The sequence below is a fragment of the Phyllostomus hastatus genome, unplaced genomic scaffold (assembly GCF_019186645.2).
Source record: "Phyllostomus hastatus isolate PE091 unplaced genomic scaffold, TTU_PhHast_1.1 phas_scaffold_501, whole genome shotgun sequence".
Classification (NCBI taxonomy): domain Eukaryota; kingdom Metazoa; phylum Chordata; class Mammalia; order Chiroptera; family Phyllostomidae; genus Phyllostomus; species Phyllostomus hastatus.
In genome coordinates this window covers 54,655,904-54,681,847 of record NW_025334033.1, presented here as the reverse complement: position 1 = coordinate 54,681,847, position 25,944 = coordinate 54,655,904, and the positions used below count along the sequence as shown (strand labels likewise).

General features: G+C 39.2%; 1 protein-coding gene across 26 annotated transcripts in view; it reads right to left on the bottom strand.

Annotated features, from left to right (window-relative positions):
• Positions 1-25,944, bottom strand: part of NRXN3 (neurexin 3) — a 1,483,875-nt gene that overhangs the window by 335,415 nt on the left and 1,122,516 nt on the right. For all 26 annotated transcript variants that reach the window (XR_006783762.1, XR_006783763.1, XM_045822497.1 and 23 more), the window contains one exon: positions 5,230-5,411. Coding sequence is in view for 24 of the 26 variants with exons in the window: in XM_045822497.1 (XP_045678453.1) it covers positions 5,230-5,411 (182 nt within the window). In the remaining 2 variants the exon portion in view is untranslated. The remainder of the gene's footprint in view (positions 1-5,229; positions 5,412-25,944) is intronic.

Below are 25,944 nucleotides of genomic sequence, written 5' to 3'. Positions count from 1 at the left end.
AGCTGACCTGCAGCGTGCAGCACTCTGTGGGAGATGAAATTGCGTCTGTTGGGCACCTTTGTGGTCCCTCTTGTTCTTTCCCTCTCGACTTGCTTCACCAGTCTTAGAAATCCCAGTTTTCCTCTGTACGCCTCTACAGATTCCCCCAAATGCATTCTCCAAATCAAACCCAGTTCTGCCCCTGGCCAAATCCAGAGATGAATCTAAGCTAACAGCCACCTCACCTTGCTGAAGATGAACCCTGCAGATGGTAATGGTTCATTCTAAATATCCCACACAGAGATGGCCCCACGAAGCTTCTAGACCAGCAATTCAAAGACACAACAGATGTGATGGGCAGACCGTTTATCATTTTCATCTCTGCTCCCCCTCACTCTCCAGAAGTCTCTTCAAATACTCTAAATGATAAAAAGCAATACTATGCAAACCAAGCTTAATAAATATCCAATTTCCCCTGACACGACACTGAAAGAACACCACCGGCCTTCAGCCTTCTCTCTGGGGCGGGCAGTTCAAGAAGAAGCACACTTTGCCATTATGGAAAGGTGGTCAGGCTGGACAGTGGTCCTTTGTGGTCTCCTCCTTGTTTTATTTAAGAACCTATATTATAAGTCTGAAGTAAAACCATTGGGGAAGGTTATAGTTTCTGATCAAACAAGAACAGGTGCCCTGACATATAAATTTTCACTGTTCCTGAAAGGCTCATAATTAAAAAACGAATTCAAAAGGATTTACTGTAAATTACACACAGGGAGAAAGAAATTAATAGAATGTCTTTTTCACACTCTGCAATAACTACGTAGAGAAAAGCAGCTAGTGGTTGCCCAGTTCTCCCCATCCTTCTGTTGTAAGTGGTGAAAGGAGGTTGCCAAGAGTTTCATGACAGCAGCAGCAGGCACTCTGGTCCTCTTCAGCATTTCCCCTGTTGTGTGAGTGAAGGGGAGGGTAACACAGCCCCATAGAGCCTAGATGGGTGTCAAATGGGCAGATGCCACTTAAAACAATAGCAGCTGCTCTCCAAGTGTTGGCCCGATTAATTTCTCAACAGCAGATTTCAGTGGAGGAAACTTATATTTGAAAGAATGATTTGTAAAAAATCCCTCTGCCTTAAGGTCCCCGCCCCCTACAGAATTTCATTTCATGCACATGTATTTCAACAAACATCTGTTTGCCTTTGTCAGACACATTTTTTGTGTGATTTCACTAATATCATAGACACAGAAAATAGTGCATCAAGGAAGTACGAACCAAAAACAAAGAAATGCAAACTAATTTGAAGAAAACAATTGTTAAATTATTTGATCTCTTAGCCTTCTCTGATCTTCTATAATGATCCAGTCCTAGTCTTGTTCAAGGCTTGTTATCGAAGCCTATTTACGCAGCATGAGGCCCAGATGAGAGGGGAGACAGGTTTAAAAGGAACCAGCAAAAGCAAGAGGAGCCTCTGCTGCTCCAGCCGGAACGACAGACACTCTGAGCAAACTGTGATATAGAAAACATTGTGCCCAGGCCCCAGCCAACTTTGTCTTGCTGCCCCTCCCCCCTTTTTTGCACCTGTTCTTTACCTTAGGGAACTGACACCTACATTCCACCCAAGCATTCTCCACGTATTCCTACCATTCCCCAAAATGCTGTATGTGCCCCAATGAGTCATGTGTGTTGCTCCTCCTCTTCCCTAACTTACCAAACAAAACTCAAATTCCGCTAGAGCTGCAGACCTTCGCCTGGTGTGAGAAGGATCATGTGATAAGACTGACTACATTAACCAGTCAGGAAATGATTCAAGGGCCTCCAGTGAAATGTGAGTTTAACAAGGTATCTATTTTCCGAAGGAAGTTTTAATGTGTGGGGATTTCAGGATGGCAAAGGAAAAGAAATGAGGACGTTCAAGTGTGTAGTGGAGAATAATGTACAGCCCAGAACAGGTTAATAAATGGGCAGCATATGTCTTTCCACAAAGTCCCATTTCTGCACAGGTGGCAGACATGGCTAGTGGAAGCCAGAACTCCTACTTGCTGGATTCGCCTGCTGCCCTCACACATCTTTCTAGTGTAAAGCTCAAAGTGAGAAAGCGAGAGAGTGAGAAGCACCGAGAGCTGACAAGCAAAGCGAAGCCTGTTTGCTGTTCTTGCTCTGGGGACCTACGCAGGCAGGTCTCGTCTGGAATGCGTGCTCAGCTCAGGGTGTTCTCATTACAGCGTTTTCTCTTCCTTCAGATGAGCTAACTCGGGAACACAGGGGCTTCTTCAACGACACTGTTACTGCTACTCAAAACACTTAGGAATTCCTAGGAACTGCCTTCAGCACCAGTTTGTGAAACACAAACTCTCCATTCATTCATTCATTCATTCATTCATTCATTCATTCCATCTCCTCTCCCCTCTTTCCCACATCTGTAGGCAGCCTGTCCTCTTGTCCTCCCTTCCCCAGGCCCACTTCTTTCTTTCCTACCCTGTCCCTAGGATTTACCCTGCTTTCACCTCTTCTTCACACCTGCCGTCACCTTTCCCTTTTCCCCCCAGTGAGTTTCTCCCCTCCTAGGTGAACTGTAGAGGGGAACGAAATCTTTCACTTCCTGCCCAACTCTCTCTACTTTCATCAATGCCTTTAAATCCTTTCCTTTCAAATAATTTTCTTTAGTGCATGGGAACGAACTGCATTCAATAAACAAATCCATGTTTTACAGATTGTAAAAATCACATAAAAGTATCTTAATATGTATTCGTGGCTTCATTTTCCTGATGCATCTGTATAAACACCCAACACAAGAGCTTGGTATTATAATAAAATCTTACAGTCTTCCACTTGGATTCCTATATTCCCACTCTGGTCTCAGTTTTAATGGCATTTTCTTTATAACTTTATAAGGAAGTTTGTAGCCTAAGGCAGAGGTCACCAAAGTATAGAGCCTGCAGCCTGTTTTCATAAATACATTTTTTTGGACACAGTCACATGGCTTTTATCTCTGGTAGACACCAGAGATAACCCACTAGGGAATTTCAAAATGGTTTGAAACGACTGCACCGATACAGTGGCCTCATGCCTGAGACAGCCGCCAACATTTCAGGTGCAGTGCAGAGCCATGTGGTTTCTCCACACCAAAGGGACTCTTTTCTTTTTCTCTCTGAAAAAAAAAAATCAGATAATATCCTTTTCTACCCCAAGCTCTGAAGGACAGAAAACCAGTTCAGATTTTTCTAAAAGGTTTAAGCAACGCCAGCTCCGCTGGAGTAAGGCTACAGGGCCCAAGGAAGCACCGTATATTTTGAGGTAAAATTTGGAATGTATGGTTCCTCCTGGCAGTTCCCAGAATCTTCACATCCACTTTATAAAAACAGTGCCCATTTCAAGGAAACGGTCAGAAAATAAGAAAACATGCCTCTTAAAAATGGATATGCTCTACAAAGCAGGAATTGGAGAAACCGACAAAGTAGGAGCACAAGATCGCTCTCAAAAAAGGTGCTCGTGGCTGCACCAAATCCTACTTTTCTCAGCAAGTCACACTGAGCAAGAAAGGAAGATAAATCACCAGGAAAACGCAAGTGAGCTGGTGATAATCACCTAGTTATCACCGCCATGAATTAGTCATTAAGTTATATGCAGCATAAATCTCACTGAGTTTTGTAAATTATGGTGGCTCTTCCAGGCCAAATAGAGATAAACCATACTTGCTATGATTCTGGCTGACTTACCCTGGGCTCCATGGCATGGCCTTTTAAAGTGCTTAAGCTCAGACTCATAGTACCCTATGGTTGCTGAAGCATCTGAGAGTGCATTAAATGTTCACAACCCCATTCAAGACCCTTCTACCACATTTTGAAGGTGAAGGGGGTCATTTCTAACTGGCTGCTCCTGGAACTCATAACCAGAGTCTTGACTCATGTTGAGACCAGACAGGCTTGCAGCTCAAACTTCAAACTTCAAGCTGCTCCTCTTTCCAAGGCAGTGGGAGGAGCAGGGGCTGGAGATGGACACTGCCTCGAGGGCTGGGCTTGTATGTGGTATTGGCCAGGCAGCCACCTCCGCTTGGGACACCAGCAATGAAATCTCAGCCTCTGATTTCTCTGGTAGGCCAGCACATTAGCGAAACTCGAATGCAAAGATCGCCAGCAAATGTTCCTTTTCCTCCTTTTTGGAGGTTGGTGGTAATCCCCAGTTGATCTTTCCTCTTAACTGCTTTCCCCCCTCCTATTTAAACTGAATTCTTATTGCTCCAAATTAAATCCATTCTTTCTAGCCTTGTCACTGCTAACTAATGAGAACAATTCCTCTCTTTGCTCTTGGTGGCTGCACTCTGGGTACTTACGGATGAGAATCATATCCTCCTTTAGCCTACTTTCTTAACTGCAGACTGCACAGGTGATAAAATGGGTTAATTGTTGCTATTAAAATATTTTCTATCCTCATAATGAAGTAATTTTTCCTCCAAATCATTTTAATTTCCTAGAATTGCACTGCATTCTTAATGATCTGCAGTGACGGAGGGTGCAGTCCTATTGGGCTGATGTTGAATACACAGGACACACAAACACACCAACTGTTGTTGGTCACTGTGCTTGTTTCTTTCTGCCCCGCACGCTCTGACCTTGTTTTTTTTTTAATCACGTGTTCTTTACATCTCTATGAGGAAGTTCACAGCCTAGAGCAGGGGCACAAAAGTACAGCCATGGACCTGTTTTAATAAGTATATTTTGTATTGAAACACAGTCACACATGCTTTCTCAAAGGACATTGCCTACAGCTGCGGGGTGGAGTAGCTCTGATAGAGACTGTATGATACACAAAGACCAAAATATTTACTACCTGGCCCTTCATAAAATATTTTGCTGACCCCTAGCCTAGGAGATCATGAACGTGCAAACTGGTTTTGCTGCTTAAACCAGGTTCAGATGAATCACACCAGGTGCATCTCTTATTCACACCTAGCAGTCTGCTCAAAGTTTCCTGACAGGTCAAAGCACACGGTTAGGATGCGAGTCTCCATGGGCAAGGTTTTTCATTTTTCATCCCTGAGGTACCCCAGAGGCATCATGGTTCACAACTGAAGGGGAGAATGAGGTTTAACACACACAGACAATCCCTTGGATATGACAGCAACACATGTAGGCAACTTTTATAAGCATGCACCCCTTTGCCGTGTCTATCTAGAACATTCAGCTGTACTTATCTGGCTCACCAACTCAGATCACCAGGAGGACAAGAGGATCCAGGCGGAGGCCTGGTACTCACTATGTGCAGCTGGAGGAAGTCACCGAGGCCTGGGGCGCTGTCGATGCGAACCAAGATGCCATCCTTCACAGTGGTGCTGAAGCCCACAGCAAGGCGGTCTGAGCGCGTGCTGGGTCTGTCGTTGGCCGGCCAAGTGTAGAGGATGAGGCCTCCGCTCTTCCCGAAGATGTAGGTAGCGCCAGCTGCAAATGCAAGGAGAAAAGGAGCCATCAGGGCACCGAATCACATGCTGCCAGAGGTAGGCACACTGTTGAGACTCCTGTAGGGAGGAAACAGCCCCACCTGCCAGTATTTGGTGACTGAGAGGGATGACATCCAAAGCCTCTAATGGAGGCTGTCACCCCGAATTAAAGATGCAGGCAAAATGCATTAATAACAAAGCAGATGTTGGCGAGAGACATTCTGAACACCTTCAGTTCCTGCTGCCTCATGGCAGAGGGCAAGTCCCACACTGTGTCTGAGAGCTGTGGGACATGTGACAAACAGCTTTTCCATCTTCCTCAAGAGCCGGATTAATGTTCCATCTCTTCCAGGACAGACACCAGTAGAAAGCGACTCCCCCCCATCTCTCTAGCTATCAGGACACTCTAGTCAGTGGAGCTGGGAGGAGCTCCAGAGACACCGCACAAAACTGCAGGTAACGCAGAGGGTCCGTGCCATCACTTCATGCCTGGACCTCTACCACCCCCGCAGAGAAGGAAGCTGTAGCCTCAGAAAACCAACTGACATGATTGACAGCCTTGGCCTATTTCACTGTTATGTTGCTATACAAAAGATGATAAAAATTAATTTCAGAGGCCTTTGAAAAATTAACCTTATTATTTTCCTCTAGTGGTGGTGTTTATCTGGTATTATACAATAGTTTCCATCTCCTTTTCCAAACTAAATTACAAAAAAAGAAAGAAAGAAAGAAAAGAAAAGTAAAAGAAGATACAGGAGACAGAAAAAAATCTCAGTATGATAACAAATGGTGTTGTCAATTATGACAATTGCGTTTATCAGTGTTTTTACTATTATTTACTATTATTAGTTACAAACCCAGGTGTTAGTAACAAGATATTAATTTAAAAATATTTAGAAAGCAAGCAGGAAGAAAAAAATAAAGAAAACATCTGTACTTCATAAATTGAAAATATCTGGGTTCATAAAACAAGTTATTTTTATTTTCTTATATTATTAATTATTTATCGCATTATTTTGTTTTTTAAGAAATATATAATCTTTAACTCTGAATTTGGGGAAACGCATTTAAATCCGGTGGCCAGAATAGACCACAGGATTGCAGTTCCTATGGCTGTATGTATGTTACCCACAGTGAGTACTTCCATATGTTACCGTATCTTCAAGTTCAAAGACCATTTGGCACCAGATTGTCTCATATGTTTCTGGCTGAACACAGTCCAATGCTTGAAAATATTTTAAAGGAACATTAGACAAGCATTCAGATATCTTTAGCATTCACTGAAAATCTTAAGCACTGGTCTACATTTAGTTTACAGAGACTATTAGGTTGAATGATGTTGTTTGAAGAAGAAATGAGTTATGCAGCTCATTTAGAAATAATAAAGTAAACTGCTATGAGGCTAGAAATGGGAGGATATGTTGTGTATCATCATTGTCTAAGCACTAAACCACATTATATTCCGAGACACATGCAATCTAATTTGTCCTTTTTGAAAGGTCACTATTCTAGCTGCTCCAATATGTTCAGTTTGTATATTACATGTCGCATAACATTATTTTCCTTTCACAAATTTTTCCCTCCTTAGCAGAGAGTGTCTGAAAAGTCCTCCAGTCACCTGGTGAATTTGGGATTGTGGTATGGAAAGTTCTGATTAAAACTATATGCAGAACAATGCTTGCTCCTCACCATCCACAATCATGCTCAAAGCTTCTTAAAATTAGAAATATAGATATAATGATTTGCCCTTGATATCTCTCCATCTGTGAAGAATTTAAATAATTCTCTTTTTGTGATCATTACAACTGTCACACCACAGCCTTTACTCTTTATTTGGAAAACCGAAGGTTACTTAGTGATTAATGTATAGAATCATCAAAAATTGCTAATCAGCCTGTCACATTTTGCTGCAATTTATAAAATCTCACACTATTCTATCCTAAATATGTAGCAGATTCTGCTACAGAGATAAATCCATACTCGATCAGGAAATGATTTTGTCACTGAGAAAAGAACAACTCGAAAGCTGATAACGGCAACAGACATGCATGGTCCTTTACGGTTTGCAAAATCTTTTCAAATTCATTAACTGGATCATCCCAACTGTTTTATGGGCTATCTCATTTGTTAACACTGTTTGGAAACACAGATCCAAATATCTGACTTAATTAAGTGGCACCTCCTTTAAGTCTGCAGCTTAACCTTCCTGTCTCCAAAAGCTTGTCTTTACCATATGCCACCCATATAGCTTAATATAATTATACAATAAACTGTAGCAATAATTCAAAGTTGACTGGACTTCATTCTTTTCACATCTTCCCCTAGGAATAAAATGGAACAAAGACAAAGCCATAGCCCCCGAATCTGGCATGTTTGCAAGAGCTAATCTGGTCTTCTCACCATACAAATACCTTGACAAACCTTCTCCTCTGCTTCTGTTGCCCACCCACCGCAGTGTTCAGTAACTTTCATTATAAAGAGGAAGGACATTTTAAAATATAAATATACAACCTCTTACATACAATGGTTAGAAGGTCATCATGGCTTCAACTTTTAAATAAACAAAGAACAAAATCTCACTGTGACAATATTAGGCTAAGTAGACACAAAATATGATTTTAAATCGTTTTATTGCCTCTCTTATTCTGAATTTAGGATGTCATTGTGTTAGATAATCCTAACTTTGTAGGTCAAAAAGGTATAAAAGACACAAAGTCCTTACCACATGGCTTATTCTGCTATGTACAAATAAATATTAAAATATGTATTCTTGGTGTTGAATTTACTACTAAGGGTGATAAAGACCCTGAATGCTCCCATGATCCAAAGTTGGCTTTAGAGGAAGTTAATAGTTACAACTTTCTCTCTGGTAACCTGTTATTTTTTTCTCCTCAGTTACTTTGCTATCTTGAATGGCTTTAAAAGATAAATACAAGCTTTCACTTAATTTTAATATAAAATGCCTACAATCCTGGGGGAACATGGAATTATTTTGGTTTACATTTTCAAATTAAAAAAGTTAATTTTATTATTTTTAAATGGGGATTACAAATCAACTTTTTGGGAACATCCCAGAAACTGTAAGAACCCTTCTTAAACCATTCAAGATTGTCATTTCTAAGCCATGCAATATCACATCAAGTGTTTTCTCCCCCGAGCCTAGGAGTTCTGATTGCTGGTTTCTCTCTGTGCTTAGTATGCTGGTGCTAAAACTGTATTACATTTATTAAAATCTGAACCATGTAAATTTCCAGCTTACTAGCAAAAAAATGATCAATTCAACTGAAGAAAAAATTACTACGGTAGTGTTTTGGCCATTTAACATTGCAGGATTTAAAGTTTGTTGGCAGCCGAGGTTGCTTTTTGGTCAGTTCTAACCAACACAGTATTTCAGAAATGAAATCTCTACACTGTCAGTATTAACCAAGATAAAGTGGATACACTCCATCTTCAAATAGTCAACAAGTATGACACATTACTACTTTTGAGACACGACTTCTTTTGTCTCAAAAGCACCACAATAAGGGTTTGTCTTATTGTTTTTGTAATTGATTAGCTATTTACTGGGATGGTGCTGATGGTGATTTTGGCAGAGCTAGATGGGAAGGTATAGATACATTTTGGTGTATGTTCTTTGAAGGGGGTTGAATGGGAAGAAAAGGGTAAAATAGCCCCCACTGAAATTGTGGACAAGTCCTGGAGGGCAGTTCAATGTGCTTGTACAATTAGCTGATTAATTAGATTATTTATGATTTCTCAAGAGGACTGAAGGATAAAATTTTTTCCAGTTCAAATATTTCTCCAATAAATAGTTCTTAAATTTATGGTGTTTATTACTGGTTATTTTACTAGAATCCAATTTAATTGTTGATCAACTTTTCCTTATTTAGGACTACGTGGATAATTACTGTTATTGTTGTTGAAACCTACAAACCTCATGACCCTGTCATTATAACACTGTTTCTACTTCTATTTTCATATGTAAATATCATGATACCTTTTGGGGGTATTAATAACAGGAATATAATCACGGTCCTTTTTAATATTTACATTAGATATAAAATTATATATATGCATATGTGTATACATACACATACATGTGTGTAAAAAATGAAGTTAGAAAATATAGTAGACTACCTGAAATTAATTTATTATTTTCCCCATCAAATATTTACAGATGAAATGGCTCCAGAGAAGCATTTAAATATAATCCTAGTTGTATATTTATTTTTTTAAAGGAAACCTAAAGCAATTCAGCTTTCCCTGAAATAGTTTTCAGTGGGTGTTAAAATGAAGCAAGTTAGAAGGTCTCCCAGGGGAAGCCTTAGCATATGAAATTTAAAGAGAACTAGATAATTTACTCATGAGTAAGTGTCACAGGTAGAATAATAAATTAAGAAATAAAAATAAGTCTTACTGTGCAAACCACCTGGTAGGTAAGCTAGGATAAGAAACAAGATGTCCAACTCCTACTCTAATGCTATTTGAACATTGTGTAAGAAATTAGAATAAAATCGCGTGACACTGAGGCATATGTCTATCTGCTATTATTTCAGGTTCCTACTTCTTTTTTCTTCTTTATTACTCTTTCACCAACCTTATCTACATTTGTATTCTTTATTTTCAATTGGTAAATCCTTTTGAAAAATATGTGGACTACCAATGACATAAAATTTATTATGTCACTAAATGTAACTATTGCTACTAAAACTATCTTTTATTCATATCAATTACTATATAGCTAATAAAACCAAAATGGAACGACTGTCAACCTAACAAATGTTTTTTTCCTAGCAAATGGAGGCATGACACTCAAGGATCTCATAATGACCGATGCCCTAAAGAATGCAGTTTCTTGATTTCTTCTATTTAGTTTGTTGCATGGTCCCCACCCTCCAACACACACACACACACACACCCCTGAGTGTGGCAGGGTGTGTATAATCATAAGGTCTTATATTTTCATAGCTCTAAATGACTTTCAAATTGCTGTCTTTGGGAGTAATTCATTTGACACCTCTTCCCCCAATATCACTGAAGTACTACTGGCAATATTTTGATTTAAAAATAATGAAGGTTAAAAGAGATTAAAGGGCTGGATCTAGCATTAAGTTGTGGCACCAAGAATAGAGCCAGAGCTTCCCTTCTTGACTCTCCCCTCTCTCCCCTCTGGTTGTCCTGCTGACCCAGGAAACAAAGCTTCCTTAAAGGAATCCCCAGAGACCACGAGCTCCATAAGGAGGAAGGGAGGGTGATTAAGAGATGGAAAATCTATGAACAACAAAACCTCCATATTCCAGGGTGAGCCACTAGGGAGTACTAGGTAAATGATAAGTGATACAGGTTTTACAAACAGCCATGTAATACATTTATTGAATGGATGGCTTACTGTGATCTATTTTGCCTACTCTGAATTTTTTAAAATAAACACCAGAAGTGATGATCAAGTAGTCTTAAATAAAGCAAAACTGAAGGGGCTGAACATTAAAAAAAAGAGATTTCATTAATATAAAAGGACATCCTTTATCTTTAGCAAACAAATAATCAGATTTACTGTTCAGCTAATAGAGAAACTGACAACATAGCCAAAGAGTGAAATGTATTACCAGGGATGACCAAGTCCCATTTCCTAAACAAGGCTCAGCTAAGGCAAGGATCCCCTCCATATGGGGCAATTTCTTCCTCTCTCAAAAAAAAATAATGATTTTTTAAAAAGCACTAAACCAGACAAACAAACAAAACAATAAAACAAAGGTAAGCAGGTCCCAATATTCTAAAGAAAGGTTTCAAGTCAAAGACTTCCCAACAGAATCAGTATTGGTTCAACTCAGTCAGTATACATTTGCTTGGTAACACTAGAACTCAAACTTGTGCACAGAGTGAATCCATTATATATTGTATCCAATGCCAAAGGTTCCATAGGAGGTCATGAGAGAAAAGTATAAAACCAATACATTCTACCTATTAACCCAATTTCTTACATGAGTTAAAAAGTCTCCCATTATTTAATTCTGGTAATAAATATCATTTTAAAAAAGACATTCTTCTTGGATAATTATGCCATGTGCAAACCCTGTTCTTGAAAATATACTTGGTTGGACTATGGGATGGGCATGTTATCAAGGATTTTCCAAGAAGTCTAAAGAGGAACTAAGTCATTGTGCTATTTCCAAGTTGGATTCCAACTATTGCAAAGGCTCACTGCTGTGATTCCTTACACACACATGTCCCATGAAATCACACACAGATGCTGGGCGTGTTCAGAAGTGCTGACCAAAATATATGTCATGACACTTTTTGAGTCCTAGAGGTAATGATATTTTCAGAAACACATTTCATCAGAAAACATTTAAAAAAATTATTTGTACTCATCAGACTCAGGATGCTTCCACTAGGAAAAAGAAGATGATTATTGATAAGGAAGACAATAATTTCCACATTGAAATTGATCTAAATGTAAAGCTTTCAGGGACACTCCTAAGTTTCCCTTTGCTTAAAAAATTATCATAAGCTTATTGTTTTCCTTTGGAGCAATTATTTCCTTCACAAACCTTTGGTAGTGCATCACGATGGTAATTATAATACTAATGTTCATACTAATATTAATATTCACACTAATTATATGTATGAATAATTTATTATACTGGGTGGGCAAAAAGTAGGTTTAAAGTTGTTTGTATGGAAAAAGGCAAATAAAACAAATATATATTAATTATGGTATTATTTGTCTTTTTCCATAAGAATAACTGTAAACCTACTTTTGCCCACTCCTGTATATTGATACTATATTATAGTATAGTATACAGTATAATACTTTGAATTCATATATCTTTTATTTTAAATATTGTTGCTGTGATAGTTTATTAGGGCTGCCGTAACAAGGTACAAAAGACTGGGTGGCTTAAACAACAGAGCTTTATTTTCTTGTAATTCTGGAGGCTAGAATCCCAAGATCAAGGTGTTGGCAGTGTCCCTTCTGAGGCCCCCTGCTTGGCTGGTGAACAGCTGCCTTCTCCCTGTGCCCTGACACGGCCTGCCCTCTTGACTCATCTGCACCCTAATTTCCTCTTTTTGTAAGAACACCATTCATATTGCATGAGAACCCATCATAATGACCACATTTTAACTTAATTACCTCTTCAGAGAGGCTATTTTCCAATACAGTTACATTTGGAGGTACAGGAGGTGATGATGAAAACACAAGAACTTTGGGGGAACACAGTTCAGCCTGCAGCCATTGCTATCCCGGTTGTAAAGATAAGGGACACTGTAGAATGACTTGCCCAAGACCTAGTGGCATCAGGAAATTAATCCAGACCTCTCTAACTCTATGATCCACATTCTTTTAATTATGTCAAACTGTATTCCTAATAGGCTTTGCATTTGACCTTTACCTGTGCATCTATGTGGGAATGGCGATGATGATGGAGAGAAGAAAGATAGAGACAAGATGAAAACACAGCTCCCTCGCAATGGAAATGGCAGTGCAGGGTGGACCATTCTATTTTACCTAACTGACAGTGATTTTGTATGAAGTTGGTGTCTGTAAAGTGTGTAAAGCAAAGTCAGGCAACAGGTGGCTCCTGATTTAATTTCATCACACTTGTAAAACTCTGAACTCTAAAGGCTGGGCTCTGATGAAGTTTATTTCAGAAATTATCTCATACTGAACTCAATTTAATTTCTTTATCCAAGCTAGTTTCTTACATAGCAAAATAAAATAAATTCTAGGAAATGGCACAGTATTCAGGTTTAAGAAAATATTAAGTTTTAATGTCAAACAAAATGAAAATCTAAAACCCTTCTGTACCATCAGCTACTGAAGGACAGGGCTATTTAATTTATCTCTATATCAACACTGTGAATTCTCAGGAATAAGTGCTATTGAATTAATCAATAAAACTCGGCTCACCTATACTTTCATATCTCCACATTGTCATTCAGGCATCTGTCCATTAATCCATCTCAGCTTTTTGCCATTTCATCTCAATGTGGAAATATATCATAAAGACCCATCAATTAGAATTCACAACATATCCTATGATGGAGTAGGACACAGCTTCCAATTTATAAAAAAGTATCTAACCAGAAAGACTATTACATAATTTTTATTTGGTGAATTTTTGGCAGGCTTGGGTAACAAAATCACACCCACTTTTAGTCAAATTGTTTTATGTTACCCTTCATTTTCTAAATCTCATTGCTCTATCTGTCCATTTATAGATACATATGATATTCTGTTTTACAGAACACTAACTAAGTGCAAAGACCATGTACACATTTGTCCTTAGGCAAAATATAAATGCATAAAAAGGTAATAATGATCACTTCATAATTACTCATCAGTCTGTTCTGTAGCATTTTTTTTAACTCATTCCTTCTGGTGAGATCTCATGGGACATAGTTAGAATAAAAGGGAAATTCAGAGCACCTTCATCTGCCTCCCTTTATTCCACAGGTTTAGAACTACCTTCTCTAATAAGAGTAATCAAGGGATATCTAAGTACTGAATATTCTCTGAAAAAGATATGCAGATAAAGAGTAGTTGCTTATTTCCAGTGCTTTGATTTAAATGCTTGACAGAGACAGACTGCACACTTTCAAGGGGCCAGAGTCTATAAACAGATGACTTGGATATATTTGTGACTCTAATTCATAAAACACTATTTTACTGGTAAAGTTGACTAATATTTTTAAGGGTGATGACTCTTACTTCTACGTTCTATGACACAGGTATCTCTTTGTCATAGAACATATGAGGGCTGTCTGGAAAAAGTCCAATGATTGTTAATATAGCAAGAATGGTTTGCATGGCATTGATGTAACCTGGAAGCCAAGGAGAATGGATTGGAATGTGCATGCTTGAACAATGACAACTTCACTGTACTAGCCAGTGGAGACGGTACATGCCATTGAGTGAACATGTGTGCTGTGTGGCCATCACTTTCAAAATGACTGAGCAAGCAGAGCAATGAATTTGCATCAACGTTTGCATTAAGCTTGAACATCCTCCATGGAAACCATTTTGTATGATCCAGAAGACTGCAGCTATGGGCACCTGGTGTTTGGCAGCTCATCGTGACAATGCATCTGCTCATGCATCACATCCTGTGCAGAAACATCAAATCATCCAGGTGACTCAGCACCCCTACAGGCTAGATTTGGTGCCCTATGACATCTGGCTTTTCTCAAAACTAAAATCGCCTGTGAAAGGGAAGAGATTTCAGACCATCCATTGGGTTAAGAAAAATATCACAGGGCAGCTGATGGCAACAGGGAGGAATATGTGAGGTCCCAAGGTGCCTACTTTGAGGGGCCTGAGGAATCGTTGCCTTATATACAATGTTTCTTATATCTTCTTCAATAAATGTCTCTGCTTTTCATATTACAGGGCTAAGTACCTTCTGGACAGACCTTGTATGTCAGCATTAGACAAAAAAAAAAAAAAAAAAGAGAAAGTTCAACTACGTAGCCCATTTTCCAAGTCTATAACAACCACTTAGCTTTACTGTGCCACAGTTTCCCCATGATTAAGTAGGTGATAATATCTCTTTTACCTACTCATTTCAAAGAGTTGAATTAGGGTCAAAATGGCTATGAATGTACACTATACAAAACTCTGGAAATAGTTTAGTATTTCCATTTAATGGTGATAATTTCAAAGTGAAGGAACTACCCAAAGTTGTGGCACCTGCAGGAGACTTTAATTATTCCCTACGCCCCACATATTCTCCCTCTTTACTTGAAAAATTAGCTCCTTCCTATGGAAATTACTATTCTCCCATTCCAATTATGCAATTTGAATGAGAATTGTGAACCACTTAACAGATTTTTCCTACGCACACAGCTGGATTGGCTAAGATGTGGAAATTAACCCAAGTTGGACCAATCAGAGCACTTCACTGAATAATTTTTAACCTGGACTCAAAAAAACACTCCATCAGTCCCTGTCTGATAAAAAGGTATGCACACAACTGCCATGGCAACCTTTCCTACCATGGGGAAGAAGTTGCAAGAAAAAATAAACCCTGACTCAAAGAGTGAAGTCAAACTTTTGATCAAGAGTTGGACACAGAGCCCTGGCTGGTGTGGCTCAGTGGTTGAGTGCCAGCCTGTGAACCACAGGGTCACCGGTTTCATTTCCAGTCCAGGGCACATGCCTGGGTTGTGGGCCAGGTCCTCAGTAGGGAGTACACAAGAGGCAAGCACACATTGATGTTTCTCTCCCTCTCTTTCTCCCTGCCTTCCCCTATCTGAAAGATAAAGAAATAAAATCTTTTTTAAAAAGAGGTGGACACAGAGAGAAAAATCTTAACATTTTTTGGCTACTTGGTTTTAATTGTCCATGTTGTGAAATTGTATCTTTGTCTTTGTTACATAAAATTCTCAATAACTAACTTGTTTAGTCTAAGCTAGTTCAAACTTTATTCTCCCACAGCTAGACCAGGTCTGGATAGTAAAGAATCCCTGGAAACTATCACAGTGCCTGGAACACATGGAGGGGCACGAAAGCACTTGTTAAATGAATTGGCAAAAAAATGACCAATCTGATTAAGTAATAAGTTACCCAGGAATTTAACCTAAGAATAAAAGCACATTTAGTTATATATATAATGAAATGAGAACGTGTGTAAAACTGATCATGTTCTTGTTGACAAAGAAATTCTTGAATATTCCCATAATTAGGTTACATAAAACACCATATATAATATATTTTATAATATGTCATACAATATATAACCCCTGCAATGAACCTGTGCATAGTAAATTAGGACTACCCTCCCTGCAATGTACCCAGAGAAGCAATAAAAGTCTGTCTAGACAGGGACTGAGCTCTCTGGCCATCTCGCCCTCTCTGTCTCTCAGAGAGCAACCACACCATCCTCTGTTTCCCCACAGGACTTCTGTAGTCCGTGTGTATTTGTTTTCTAGCAGTCACCACATACACAGATCCTGCAGGCCAGGATCTGCCACATATAACTATGTATTATATAATGTATTTCCATAATAAGATTATATTATATAATAAATTCCTGGGTAACTTATCACTTGATCATCTCGATCACTCTTTGTTACTGTAGTTGGGATGTTTCCTTTTCATTTCAACCTAGTAATTATTATTATTAAAACAATCTATTGATTTTTTAACTGAAAAATATTGTAAGCTTTGGGGATTTGGATCTCTTTCTGCAACCATAATAACAAATATGTATAAAAAGTCTTAGAATAATTCAACAAGAAACCTACAGAAAAAGAACTATATAAAGGAAACTATAATTTTTGAGGACAGAACAAATATAGAAGGAAGGAAGGAAGGAAGGAAGGAAGGAAGGAAGGAAGGAAGGAAGGAAGGAAGGAAGGAAGGAAGGAAAGAGAAAGAGAGAAAAAGAGAGAGAAAGAAAGAAAATAGATAGTTATAATGTCACTGGACAGGAAAAATATGAATATATCAACAAACGGTTCATCTTTAAGGTGATGGGCTCTAACTTAGCAATTCTCTCCTATGGAGCCCTTGGGTTGTTTGTTTTATGGGTGGGTATAATTCGGGGTACAGGGTACAGGGTACAGTTTGATTTAAGAAGACAGACAGAATATATGGCTGAATAAAGAACTTTCGATTTCCTCACTTGGTAGATGTGTAAGTTTTAGATAATTTTTTTTTAAAATGTCCACATCAGAAAAAAGAGTTTCCAATCTAAGGGCACGAGAGCAATGTCTGAATCTTTTCACACAACTGACTTAATCAGAAGGCCTAATATAGAAAAACATAGTTTCTCTGCTTAGTGTATGTAACATTTCCATTCTTTAAATAAAACAAGTCTCCAGGAATGTTAGACCAAATCATTTTGCTCTTCTTAAAGTGATAGTCTATAACGAAGAGTGACATAAAAGACTGAACAGATCAAAGTCAGCTTCTGGTAGTCAAAGCTGGTTTGCATTATTTATTCCACAAAACTTTATCCCTCACATCTGATCAACAAACAAATGCGTCATTGCATTATCATGTAATATTTTGGTAATTAGTTTACAGTTTACTTTTAAAACTGATTTCCTCTGAATACATAAGCTCCTCCTAATTCTCTTAATCTTTTATTGTCTTTAAAGGCTCAGCATAAGCTATAAAGCTTCTATTTTTCTTCCTTTATTATTTTAACAAGACAATTGCCCTTTGCTAATGTTTGGTGATTCTCATTCCACCTGCCTAATTAAATATATTTCAAACACATCCTCCATCTCAGTCTCTCGGTCCCCATCCCTCGAAAGTATGCCTGTTCCTCCGATCCTGATGGTCACAACAATTTCTTATTTATTCTTCACCCTGGACCTTGTGGTAGGTGGGCCCATTATCCCTGCTTTAATAAAATTGTCCTCTAATCATCAGGCCCTGGAGTGAGGCACTTTTGACACTGAGCCTTACATTTCTGTTCATGAAGCCATGCAGCAAGTGCATAAAAACTAATTTCCCGGGCCCTCTCTTACTTCCAATATGATAACTTCAGCAATGATTCAACAGTGCCAATATGACAGTCTGCAAATAAACAGCAGTCACTTCCATCAATGCTTGAAGATTTGTTATGATGGATATATTCAAACACACCCGTCTCTTTTTAGAAAATGCAATTTTGTGAAAAAAAAATAGAAGATAATTGGTCTTTAGCTCTTGCAGTAAACTTAGATAGCACCTGCCATATTTAAATTAATACAGTGCTTCTCCTAGTTAGATTAGGCCTTCTGATCAAGTCAATCATGTGGAAAGATTCAGACATTGCCCATGTGCACTCAGATTAGGAGATGTTTTTTTGATGTGGGTATTTTTTTTAATAATGTGATACTTGTTCATCTACTAAGTAAAGGAAATTGAAAGTTCTTTATTCAGTCATATATCCTGTCTGTCCTTATCTCTCAGCCTCAGCTTTTGCCTCACATTGTGTCGCATAGGTGGTAGGTTTATTGCACGCTGGAAGATTCTCTAAAGCAACGACTTCGTATTTGAAGCCTCCGAGGGAACACTGGGTCTGCCTGCCAGAGATCACATACACGTCGCTCTCGAGGATTTATTCCCTTTCCCATTGTCCCCATTTCCTCTGACTCTGGCTGCCACAGTGCAGATCAGAAAACTCAGAGAACAGCTTTGCTCCTTTTAATCTCTCCTAAACCAGCAGCAAGAATGAATCAGATTCACATAGCTGGAGCAGCAGAATGTAAAATGCCAAGGCTGGCATTTCAATCTACCCTCCCACTTCCAGAGAATGCCTGGATAAGGAGGAGTGAAAAGGTTTTTCCAGGTGACAGATTGGGTTTGAAGGGTCTACCTGCATTGACACATTTGGTGGCCTAGAGGTAGCATTGGTATGACCTCTTCAGTAAGAAGGAAACACATTTTCTCAGAAGGAGGCCCTCTTATTGGTCACAATTAGTAAAGATCCAATTTCCTTTATTTAATCCAGTTAACTCAATCCCTTAATATGTGTCCAAAGTTTACTTTAAAGTGAACATTCTACCTAGTCATAAATTTGGGGAAGAAGCTTACAAACAACAGGGCACAAAGACATCTTATATTTACTAGATTACGCCATAGTTTTAAAAATTATCCATGTTTCACAGTCAAAGATGACGGTGTTGTGGTAGATCATGCTGCCCAGCAGGAGTTAGGGTTTGCATGAACATGATTAAATTACTGGTTCCTTGAAAGTGATGGTGATGTCACATGCTTCTTTGTGCCCCCATGATGACTGAGTCCCACGCCGGACGCATATAATCCTGTGGCATAAGGGCTGGGAAAATAATTTAGGAACTACTATTTGCTCTCATTGTTTCTAGATGCAAATACTGAGGTCTAAAGAGGTTATAGAATTTGTCCAAGGTCATGGTTGGACAAATTCTAGCAGCAGAGCCAAACTGCAACTCCTCTCTTGACTCCAGTACAGTGCCTATTCTATATTATTTCTTGACACCTCCAAAGCACGTGCTTGACAAAGCACAAGTAGACTCATAGACAGAGAGCAGGCTGACAGCTCTGGGGGTAGGGTGTTGAGGCGGTAGAGGGATGGAGCAACAAAGAAAAACAACTCATGGACACAAACAACAGCATGGTGATTGTGGGAAGGAGAGGGGTGGGTAGAGGTGGAAGAAGGTATGGGGCGATAAATGGTAATGGAAAAAATACAATACAAAGAATTAAAGTAGGCACTTAATGAAAAGCGTGTTTCTTGTTCAATTTTAATTAATCTGCACTTTTGTAGGAGACCGTTCCTCGTGGTGTGGGCCTAGCTCCCACTCAGAGATGCACAAGACCCATGCCCATGGATAGGTTCTCCTGTGGGGAATCAAGCCTGCAATGTGCCTAGGCTGCTTTGAGTCTTGCTCTTGCTGGAAAACTCCTTCACCCTGAATTGAGGACATTTACTGGAAAGTAACTTCCTAAAATCCATGCTAAACCTTCCAAGGATGAGTGTAACCAGTTCAACCTCTTTTGCCTTTTCATTTGCAAATATCCCTCTTCTGTGATGTGATTAGCAGCATTGGCTCCTTTGTTTTCTGTGAAAGGTAACCACCTAAAGCAAACCTGTGCATTGTGGGGAAAGAGAGAAATAAAGGCCTGTCATGGCAGAGGCCTCAGCTTTTGCTCCCCTTGAGAGAAAAGCCATGCTGTCCCTTTTCCTCCACCGGACTCAGTAGTCCGTGTGAATGTCTCATTTCATCCATAATGACGCGGACACTGTGGGCCGGTGTCTGCATCACACTCTGTCACTTAAGGTTACTGTTTCCGTAGTAAGAATCACTATGGAGCAGGTTTAAAGTATATGCACGTGAGAGAGAGAGAGAAAGAAAGAGAGAGAAAGGGAGAGAGAGAGTGAGTTGGAGCTACATCAGTATTTACTCTGCATATATATGCTTTATTGGGTATATGATGATCTGGAGCCATATATTCGAATACATAAAGTAACAAATCATATACAAAGGAGTCTTCTTCTGATTCATTATTCTTAGTCCACAAGGAAGTGAAGACAAAGAGAGGAGAAAACATCTAAAAAAGTTATAGTTCAATAGCTATAGAATCTAAGCTAAAACTTGAATTTCTCTATTCCCTGGAAGAGGACCTACTTTCAGCTTTGTGGCATTTCTTTCCAGATCCTAAGGTCTCTACAACAGGGGAATAAGCCAGCTGGAGAGCTAGTCCACACGTCTGTTCAGGGTGAACAAGTGTAAGGCTGATGACACAGTGCTCCTTGGATCTGATGCCAGACAGCTCGGAAGGCAAGAAACGAGAGGTGGCTGGAAGGGCATGCTACAATCCGAATGGGATCTCTTTAAAAGCACTGTGCAGCAGGAAAGACAAGTATAATGGCTATTTAGTCATCTTCACTATGAAGTGCCAATTCTTTAGACTCTTATGACATTCATGAATGATGCAGGAGGCGGACATGACAAATGCAGAGCAATTCCCTGCGACAGACACTTTCAGGGAATTTATGCTCCCCTCCCCCCAGGACAAAAGGGCTCCTGGGCTCAGTTATCATTTGTTCTGGGAGAGAATTTACAGCCTCGCTAGCAACTCTTTTTACCCTACTCACTAAAGTGCTTATTTTGATATACGGACTGTGATTGTTCAAGAACAACTGTATCCTTGGAAATTCATGTGCAGCGAGCAGTCTCGCTGGCTCACTTTCCTTCACTCCATGCACTTTGATCATTTTCCAGGCTCTACAATGTAGAGAACTTGGACGCAAGCCCCTAAATCACATGTCCACCTATTTGGTGACACACACACACACACGTACAAGGTACTCTTCAACATCTGAAAGCCCAAATGCTGTTTTTATTCACTGTGAATCACATAATTCTCTAGTGTAAAGCTATATGCACTGTTAACTATGCAATAAACATCTTATTCTGTACCCTCTGCCCACAGAAAACCTGCATGTAGATAGTAAATGAGTCGATACATTCACAAATACATGTTAAGTTCCTACTATATGCTAGGTAATTTTCTAGGTGCTAGAGAGATACCCTTACAATGATAGCAGAGAAGAAACAAACACATAGATTTATATTATGATGTCTGGGAGCTTTGGGCACTTAATAAATTATGCTGAGGGATAAACATGTCTTGGGAGGCCTGTTTTAAATGAGGAGGCAGGGCAGGTCTGTCTGCAGTGACGGCCAATGTGACCTAAGAACAATAGAAAGGACACCATGGCCCTTCTAAGGAAAGAGAGTTCAATGCCGGGGAAACCAGGACAAAGGACTGAGGTCAGAAATGCATGTTGCTAGCTTTAGATATGGCAAGGAAACCAGTATAGCTAGGGAAGCCAGTATCTTTTACCAGAGAGAGAGTGGGAGAAAGAGTGATTGGAGATGTACAGAGAGAGCAGATTACACAGAGTCGCACAGGAAGTACTTCATGTGGGGAGGTCCTTGTCTGATGCTACTCTGAAATGACTTCACAGCTTAAAGTGCACACATTTTAAATAGGACACTGAAAACCAGACTTAAAAGGAAGGGATGTGGGATGCAGGGAGACCTCCAATTGCTGATGTATGAGAATCAGTGGAATGAACTTGAGATAATATATTTAACCACAAGTCTTTGTGGGCAGGGCAGCCATGCTTATATACATAGGATGTCGCACAGAAGAAGGACTATGCTTATGCTCCTTCAGAAAGTGGAACCAATCACGATGGGTGATATGAATGTCATCACCATATATGTTCCTGCAGAAGCTGACCAGTCACTTTGGAGGGATGCCTGCAGGTCCTTTTCAGATGGTTCCAAAGGAAGCATCTTTGGGAGACTATCAAAGGAAGACTATCTGAAACAGAAATGTTGAACTGTGATAGAAAAAAACACATTGATCTAAATCAATCATTTAATTTTTTTCTTGACAAAAAAGTCATTTTCCTTTTTAGCAAATTGCTGCTACTTCTTTGTTGAAAAAATCAGTAACCCTTCTGGGAAACATAAATATTCTATAAAGCCATATTTTCCCTACACATACTTTAACAGTTGGCGGAAACATCCTTGAGGGCTATATCCTCAAGGATATTTTTGGTCTAGAGTCTGTCTTCTAGGAAATTCCTAATAAAATCATCCATTTAGAAAGATTTCTTTGATCACTAAAATAGCAGCCAAGCACAGCTCCTTTCTTGTTATCATGAAAATCCCAGAAGTGGTGGGAAGTCAGCAGGCTAAAAATGTCCTTCCAAATCCTGGTAGATAGGCAAGACCATTTCCTCCTATTAATTTTCCACAGTGTCAGTAATTTTCTCTCTTAATGGAACTTAATCCAAAGGCAGCCATAATGATGAGAGTTGGAGTTCACAGGTAGGGGAGGCCATAGCTAAAAAGTGTATCTTTAAAAGGATTTTCATAAAGCTGTTCTTTTTGTTGCCTCACTGCTTTGTAACAGGAAAAGGAATACTCACTCATATATAAGAGTACACTACGAAGAAGCTACTTGTAAAGTATTTTAAAGGAGAGAAACTATTCAGCCAGTATTTTGAATAAAGAAGGGAGAGAGGCAGGGAGGCAGAAAAGGAAGAGAGAGAGAGAGAGAGAGAGAAGAAAGAAGACAGGATTAGTGGGTTTCTTATAAAAATCACAAAGTAAATCCTTGGCAATATTCTGCCTCAAATATATCTGAGTTAATGCTTTTCCCCTCCAGGGTGTTTCTGTACTTTTATGTGGCTAAAAATGAGCAGCCAAAGTAATAATAGGGATGAATAAATAGAACACCTGTGGAAATTTTTTTTTAAATTACAGTCTTTGGAAAAGAAATCGACAAAGTAAATTAATTACTGTTTGAGGAGATAAACTGTTTTCTTGAGATAAGGCTTTCAGAAAAGGGTTGTGTTCTACACATGGGGATAACACAATAAAGCAACAGACAAGAATGAAAGTAGGCAAAACAAGGAAGACTGACCATCAATGGTAAAAGAAAACAAAACATGACCACAATAACAGAAAGTAAAACTGAAATGAGTTACTGGAGGAGTCCTAGAGGTCTGCAACCCAGCAAATTTCCACCATCACTCTTCATCATGTGGACCCTTGGTATTGTACTCATGGTCCTCATAGGTTTGGGACTGTCTTTGCCCTAGTAGAATGTATGCTCAATGAAGGCAGAAACTTGTCCTGGTAATTGCAAGATACATAGGACATTGCAAGACACATAGTAAACTTTCTCTACTAATGTTGAATCAATTACAGATCTTTAAGGTTTGTCCCTAAAAATAGGAGCATAAGTGGGATTATCTACCATCACATATTGGCCACTAGTCCCACTACGACTCTACCACTCACAATTCCCAAGTGCATTCCAAATTCCTTAGAACAAAATCAAACTCCTTAAAATGACCCCCAAGACCCTCTACGATCTGAGTCCTGCCATTCTCCTGCTTCACCTAGCATCATGATTCCCTCTGATCACTGTACCCCAGACACTGGGATTTCCTCTTTCCTCCCAACAGGTAAATGCCAAATGGCTTTTAGGAGCTTTCTTTTTCCCCCAGAAATCAACATGGGTGGCTCCTTCTCATCAATCATGTCTCAAGTCAAGGCTTGCCTCTTCAGAGGCCTTTCTTGGCCATGCAATCAAAGGTAACAACCTTGGCAGTCATTCTCTACATTGTGACTAGTAATATAGTTTTCACGGTGCTTACCACATCTTTTCCTTCTCCCCTGACTACAATGCAAGTCCATGAGTCTAAGTGTCTATCTTTCTCACTCACTATCATAGCCTCAATGGCCCAAACAGTAGCTGGTCCAGAGTAAGCACTCAGTAGTATTTAAGGGACAAATGAATATATCTTTAAGACAGCCTTAATAATAAGACTCAGTAATTTCCCAAAGTCCCTTTAACTTATCAGTTACAGCTTTCACTGCCATATATTCTTTCTACTTTAATTTGTGTTCAACCCAGAACACATAAAACAATGCAAATTTTCACAATATCTGTCCTACGTAAGTCTTTATTTGATCCATTTTTTAAATGGAGAGAACAGTAGTGAGTTTTCTCTACTTTGTATGTTATTAGAGAAATGAGTCAATGGACAAACAATCATACTGAACTTATCCAAAGTGAAAAATAGCGCAAACTCAAAGCAGTGGTATGACCACTATTACTTTGTGGCTCCTATTACAGAAGTTTTTTAATCAGTATTTTCTCCACTGAATGGAGTGCCTGCCAAAAATAGGTCCCACAAAGGGCGTGAGAGAGACATAACTTTTGGGGGTATAGTTGGGGGGGGGCAGCGCTCTCTCCAAAAGGGTGGCAGTAAAAGAGTCAAATATAATGGAATCAATACTCTCAGCCCAGTGGTTCACACAGGTATTTTTCAGAGGAGCTGGATAAATAAACTCCAAAAACCCTTTTTCTTCTTTTTCTCTGCTGTAAATGCAATATATTGATTCAGGTCCCACTATTCCATGGCGCTCACATGCTTTAGTAATACAGAGGATTTATTTTCATCCCTTCTTCTCAAGAAGCTGATGCTGCTCTTAACCCTTATCACAAACAACTGCTTTCTCCTCCTCCTTTTTCCCTTCTATCCCCAGTGCGATGGCACTAAGTAAGGTGATGAGCACATTCGTGCAAATCTTTTTCACTTCTTCAGTGGTGGGTAGTTAATTTAATTGTTTGTTTCATAATGAGGAGTAATTAATGTTGAGAATTGAAAATAGCTAGGAAATTTTTTAAAGAATAATGGATAGTTCAAAAATGTTCTTGTCCTGATAGATTCCTCATTCAGTATACCATAAGGAAATTCTTCTTTATTACACAATTTTAAATGTTTTAGGACCTTTCTTTTTTGGAAATGAGCCTATTGGCTCAAACAGAAAGACTTCTAGAGTAGACAAGTATTTTGGTTCTGCCTTTGCTGCTGGCTGGAATATCACGCTGGTTATTTTCTGTAATCTTTCTGAGCCTATTCATTTGACAACTCCCACAAATTCCATAAAATGCACTACAGAATCATCTTCTCTGTGAACTTTTTTCATCCATCCAATCAGCCATGTGGCTAATATTTATTAAGCACCTATTATTGCTTTGGGAAACATGTCTTTAGACCTACTATAAATCAGATTTAATAGAGGTGCTGGGAACACATAATTAAAAAGGGAAAAAAAGTCAGCTTTTCCAACCCACCAACCCTGAATTATTTTGTGCCTTTTTATCCTTCTGGCATGTAAGAAATGCTCAATAAATATTGTAGAGAAGCTGAATGCATGAATTTTGTAATTTCCTCATTTTCACAATGAAAGTCCATGAATTCGGAAGGCCACCACTGCTCTGACGTCACAGATGGTAAATGATTGCTCATCTACTGTAATTGTACCAAAGATAACTCTGACTAGTTGAGAAGCCCTGGTTGCAGTGAACCAAGCTGTGTCTGAATTCTTTGAAGTGGAAATTATGCACACAATGCCAGCCATCCTAGCAACTCACAGATGCTGTTTTTGGCCTCACCTGCTCATTTCTGTCCCCACTGGGAGGGTTGCCATAAGCTCTGAACTTCATTGGGAAGCGCAGT